Raw genomic sequence first — 5,956 nt, 5'->3', positions numbered from 1 at the left:
TTGACCAATTCTTCCTGTTGTGCAAATAACCTTTTCTGCTGCTCTTGCAACTGTTTAGACGCTCTCATTGAAGAAGACATTGTAAGAACTCAAGATTTGAAAACGATAAAGAAGAATTCTGAGCTAAAAAAAAGGATTGAGTTTAGTGTGAGGATGGATGTAGGGATGTAGGGTTTATATGGACAAAAAAAAAGAAGATGAGGTTCTGCCACGTGGCACTACGTGATTGGTTGAAAATCTTATCGAAATCTTGGCTAAATTATTGTAAATAGGAAGTGACACGTGGCGTGTCGGGATTGGTTGAAAATCTTATCAGAAATCTATCCACAAAATAGTACGTTCAGATAATGACACGTGGCGTGACAAGATTGGTTAAAAATCTTATCGAAATCTTGCCTAAATTATTGTAAACAGGAAGTGACACGTGGGTTGTCGGGATTGGTTGAAAATCTTAGCGGAAATCTATTCAAAAAATAGTACGTTCGGATAATGACACGTGGCGTGACGAGATTGGTTAAAAATCCTATATGAAATTAAAACTATTTTTATTTATTTATTATTTTATAAAAAAAATATTTAATATTTTAAATGGACTGGGTGCCAGCGCATTTTGTAGGAATGAAGATCGTTTGTGCCAGCGCATTTTTAGACTGGGTGGCATCATATTTTTTTTGGGGTGGAGATGCTTTGGCCTATTACTGTTCATTAGGGTCTATTACTGTTCACTGAAGTGGATAAATGGGCTGGGTGCTGGCGCAAAGTCTTTAGGGGTGGAATTGCTCTAATAATATGACGGGGCGGATTCGCATTGTTAGTTTTTACATGTGGTTTTTCATTTTTTATTTTTTTTTCAACGATGTAAACTTTTTATTTTTAAGATCTTCAATTAAAGATCATGTTTACTAAAAGTCACATAAATTTGAAACCATATGATCGGTGGATTAAGAGTTTATGATTTTTTAATAAACCGTATTCGTCCATTTTATTCACTACAAATAAAAGTAATAATGGTTTTGAATTTGTCTAGTGTTTTGTTGGATTTGTCTAGTTTTGTGTAAAGATAATCTATGAATGATGCTCCAAAGATAGACAGTTCAGACCGTTGAAATACATTATAAAATGGACCCCACCAAAACATGTGTAAAAGATTGTATAAATAAAAAAGAACAATACTTGACTACTCAAAGATAAGTAGGAACCCCTACTCAAAACTCTTGATATTTTAATCACAGAGCTTTGTGCTTATGATCAAAATTGTTCATATTATGAATCACACTGTAAAGATCATATCTGCACAAAATAAATTAAAACTAAGGTTGTCTAGTCAATCTATTGTAACCAATATATAGACGGTTCGTAATGTTTTTACCAATACCGTTCATTTTTTGTAGACAGTTTAATGACTAAACGACTTTAATTTTAATTGATTTTTTGCATATGCGATCTTTATATGGTCATTTGTGATATGAACGATTCTGATTATAAACACGAAGTTCTATAAATTAACAACGAACAATTTTGAAAAATTTTAAATAAGAATTCCTATTCATCTTTGAATAGTCAAGTATTGTGTAATAAAAAATAATGCTACATATCTGGTCTCATATGATTTGTTTGAAAAAATAGTGCTACTGTTTCATATTTTTTTTTGATTTTTTTTTAATTTTTTTATATAGAAAACTTCAAATGCTCTTTTGTATTTAGTAGATAAAAAGACTGGAAAATTGTAACAAACTAATAATTTTCTCTTTATTTCCGTGGCATAAAAAATAAAGCTATAAAAAGGTGTATTATGAATTTGTAGATTATCAGTCAAACGCTTTATATTCCAGTCAAAAGGAGCCTTTATCCTAACTTGCATCGGTTGCATAATTACTTTGAATATCAATAATACCAAATAATAAATTAAATTAAACAAAAATTATATCATCAGATATTTCTGTGACCGAAGCTATGACTGCACGTGTGGTGCACAATCACCCAGACGTGAACTTAAACTTGCCGCCACCGGCTATAGCCGGTCAACCTCACACACAAACCCATAATTTCCTTAAAAAAAGTAATAAAAATAAACAAATTTATGGGGGGTTTTCGCCACTTGCCCCCACAAGAAGACCAGCAGGAGCAGTGAAGGAGACTGCGCAGAAGGAGATAGCTTTATTTTTTTTTTCTTCTGCCTTTTTTTTTCTGCCTCCATCTTTTTCCTCACTTGCTGTCGATGGTATGCTTCTGGGCTTTTTTTTCGTGTAAATTTCAATTCTTTCTGGGAATTTAATTTGGGTCATTTGGGTTGAGTGGTATGAGTGAGTTGTGTACCTTTTTATTGCTTCTTTCCCTGATCTGGGGGGTGTATTTATGATTTCAAACTTTTTGTTGAGCTTGAAGAGGAAGTGAGTGAGTGAGTGAGGAGAGAGAGAGAGAGAGCTTTGGTATTGGAGGAGGAGGATTACTACTGCTGCTTGTTGATGATTTTGCTTGATTTGGTGATGAGAAAATGATGGGTTTTCTGGTAGTGGTGGTGGAGGAGAAGGAAGGTGGGCCTTTGAGTTTTGACCATTGAAAAAAGAGATCAGATAAAGTAGGAAAGTTTGGGAGAGAAGGAGGAAGAAAATAAAAGAGATCCTCGTTGGATTTTGATGGTCTTTGTTGGTTGCAATTGTTAATGAGAAGGTTTAGCCAAAGAGAGTAAAGGAGAGAAAAAAAAAACCTTCCTTCCTCTCTCTCTTTTCCACACTTTCTCTCTCTACATTTTCTGCCTTTGGTTTGCCACACGCTTCTTAATCTCCTGATGGGAGGACAGATTGGTATTCGAGTTGAATCCTTGTTTTGTGGTGTTTTTGGGTTCTGGGGTTGTTGAAGTTAAAATCTGAAATGCTCAGTTGTTGTTTTGGTTGATTTTGTTCTTGATTTGTGAGAAAAGGGGTTTTGTAATTGTTTGTGTACCATCCCTCTGGGTGGAAAAGAAGTTGTGGGGAGATGAAGTTTGATGCAGGAAGTGGTGGGCAAGTTCTAGATCTGGAAACTGCGGTGAAAGATGGAATTTTGGGCGGCGGAGGCGGGTTAATTTGCGGCGGCGGAGTTGGTGTTGGTGTTGTGGCGGATAAATTGGATCTGAAGAAGATGATTGAGGAGCTGGAGTCCATTGAGATTCCTTCAGTGTTCATCTGCCCGATTTCGTTGGAGCCAATGCAGGATCCGGTGACCCTTTGCACGGGTCAGACCTATGAGAGATCGAACATTCTCAAATGGTTCTCTTTGGGGCACTTTACTTGCCCCACAACAATGCAGGAGCTTTGGGATGATTCGGTCACGCCAAATATGACCCTCCACCAGCTGATTTGCAGCTGGTTTTCGCAGAAGTACGTGGCGATGAAGAAGCGGTCGGAGGACGTGCAGGGGAGGGCTCTTGAGATTTTGGACACATTGAAGAAGGTTAAGGGCCAAGCCAGAGTTCAAGCTCTCAAGGAGCTAAGAAGGGTAGTGGCAGCTCACGCTTCAGCTAAGAACACGGTGGTGGACAATGGGGGTGTTGCTTTGATCTCCTTTCTGTTGGGTCCTTTCACTTCGCATGCCGTTGGGTCGGAAGCAATTGGGATCCTTGTGAATTTGGAGCTCAGTTCAGAGTCCAGGACGAGTCTGCTGCAACCTGCAAAGGTTTCATTGATGGTTGATATGTTGAACGAGGGATCGATTGAGACGAAGATCAATTGCACGAAGTTGATTGAGGTTTTGATGGAGGGCAAGGATTTGGAGTCCGAAAACGTCTCAAGCTTGAGTCTTGTGGTTGGATTGTTGAGATTGGTCAAGGATAAAAGAAACCCTAATGGGGTTTTGCCCGGTCTCAGTTTGCTCAAGACAATTTGTTCCCACGAATCAGTCAGGAACTCGGTTGTCAGCGTTGGGGCAGTTCCTCAATTGATTGAGCTCTTACCTGGTTTGAATCACGAGTGTTTGGAGATAGCCCTTCATGTTCTAGAAGTTTTGTCAACACTTCCCGAGGGAAGGCAGGCTTTGAAAGATTGTCCCAAGACAATTCCCAGTGTAGTTAGACTACTGATGAAGGTTTCAGAGAGCTGCACTCAGCTCGCATTGTCGGTCTTGTGGGCGGTTTGCAAGCTAGCACCAGACGAATGCGCTTCTCTTGCGGTAGAGGCGGGTTTGGCAGCCAAGCTGCTGCTTGTGATTCAAAGTGGTTGCAATCCTGAGTTGAAGCAAAGAGCTGCTGAGCTCTTGAAGTTGTGTAGTCTAAATTATACCGCTACACATTTCATTTCGAAGTGTAAGCTTACTAGAACAATACAATGAAGAAAATATGGCACTTTGTTGGTATACATTCTCTCAATTTTTCTCTGTCCCAACGGATAAATGGAACCGAAGAGCTTGTTTGGGATCCAAGAAAGTTCAAGACAAAAGGTCATTTGGTGTTTCTGAGGTACCCTTCTTCCTTGTGTATACTATAACATCTTTGATATGGATCGATTGTTTCCGCCACCAGAAGAAGCATCATAATGTGGATCGATTTGGGCAATGTATTGCCATTTTCTGGCAAATATGATACGCTGATCCATTCGGGTGCCAGTCAAACCCAAGATTTGATGACCTTAAGTTGTACCACAAAGCCGACAAGCTATAAACGGAGGGGCACGCCGTTGCAGTTTTCGAATTTGTAATTCCACTGTCTATATAAGCTGGCAATTTTGAGCTGAGTTTGCCAATAAGCCTCAGCAAGTTTCAATCCAAATGGAGTTCATCTTTGTGTCTCTCACGGACAAATTGTTTGTTCTTTTCTTTTTTTTTTCAATTTCCAGTTAGGGCCGTTTTTATTTTTATTTTTTATATCATGTATCTGTAAAGAAGTTGAGTGAAGGTGAAAGCTTGTGTCATGAGCTCTTTAGTGTAATTGTAGTTGAAGTTGCTTGGCTGCAATGCCTAATTGATTCACATACTTTTCACATCATGTATTTTTTTTTGAATTTCCATTCACTTACGTTCCACTTATTTATGTTTGGCACTGTATTGGTCTTAAGTTGATGAGTAGCTTATTTCTAAATCCTGCAACGAAAGAGATAAACACAAAGAGATATACAATTGCGAATACCTAATAATCTCCTCCTTCACTGACTTGTGATCTCAGTAGTTGAGCAAAACGAGAGTTAGACCCGTTTGGTCGGCTAGGTGGGATATGTTGTAACCAATTAAAATGGACATGATGAGTTATGCATGCACAATAGAGTGGATTATCTAACTTATCTTTAGGGGTGTGTGATATCTTTAGGGGTGTGCTATTCACACACCCCATTTTACTTCTCACACATTCTTTGATAATTTATGTATGTTGATCTTCTTCAATTTATCCGATCCAATGGCCAAAAATTAAAAAGGTGTGTGAAAAGTAAAATGGGATGTGTGGATATCACACCCCTTTCTTTATACATGATTTATAAGTCATATCTTACAAGTTTCTGCTAATCCAATCGTAAATCTCATTCAATCTGCCAAACGGGCTTATAGAAGTAGAAAATTTTTAGTAGAGCATCTTGAATTTGATCAAGCCACTCTTACTAGGTTGAGACTGCGTGCTTTGGGAAGTAGTACCCATACAAGGCCGGATAATACCGAAATTCAAAGGCAACATTCGAAATTTCAAAGTAGTACCTACACGAGGGCGGATGGTACCCAAATACAGAGAGAAACTTTTTCTTATGAGAGCATTTAACCATTCAAATGATCAGGTTGCCCTATCGAAGTTTTAGCCACAAGAGGGACAGCTAAGAATATTCTTTCACCTTGGATAACTTGAGAGCTGACTGGGTGAGAGAGATGGGTGAGAGGGGAGGGCTGGATTTTGGGTTTTGCTTGTTTTACTTTGTGTGAAAAGCTGCTACAGAAGAAACGCAGGGGTTTCTTGATTCATACGCGAATGATAAAGTTCAAAACGACAAGGGGTAAAAATTCA

The 5,956-nt window shown here is 38.5% G+C and overlaps 1 protein-coding gene across 1 annotated transcript; it reads left to right on the top strand.

Moving 5' to 3' along the window:
* Positions 1 to 2,023: 2,023 nt before the first annotated feature.
* Positions 2,024 to 4,972, top strand: LOC137717607 (U-box domain-containing protein 30-like). Its single transcript, XM_068457021.1, has one exon. It carries the CDS (start codon positions 2,977 to 2,979, stop codon positions 4,303 to 4,305), a length of 1,329 nt encoding a protein of 442 aa, XP_068313122.1. The 5' UTR covers positions 2,024 to 2,976; the 3' UTR covers positions 4,306 to 4,972.
* Positions 4,973 to 5,956: the final 984 nt, after the last annotated feature.

This window comes from Pyrus communis, chromosome 15 (genome assembly GCF_963583255.1).
Source record: "Pyrus communis chromosome 15, drPyrComm1.1, whole genome shotgun sequence".
In the NCBI taxonomy this organism is placed as follows: Eukaryota; Viridiplantae; Streptophyta; class Magnoliopsida; order Rosales; family Rosaceae; genus Pyrus; species Pyrus communis.
The sequence above is the reverse complement of the archived record's forward strand: the minus strand, read 5'-3'. Positions and strand labels throughout refer to the sequence as shown.

Excerpts from the sequence above, each read along its gene's own strand:
- LOC137717607 (XM_068457021.1), top strand. The coding sequence starts at position 2,977 with ATGAAGTTTGATGCAGGAAGTGGTGGGCAAGTTCTAGATCTGGAAACT.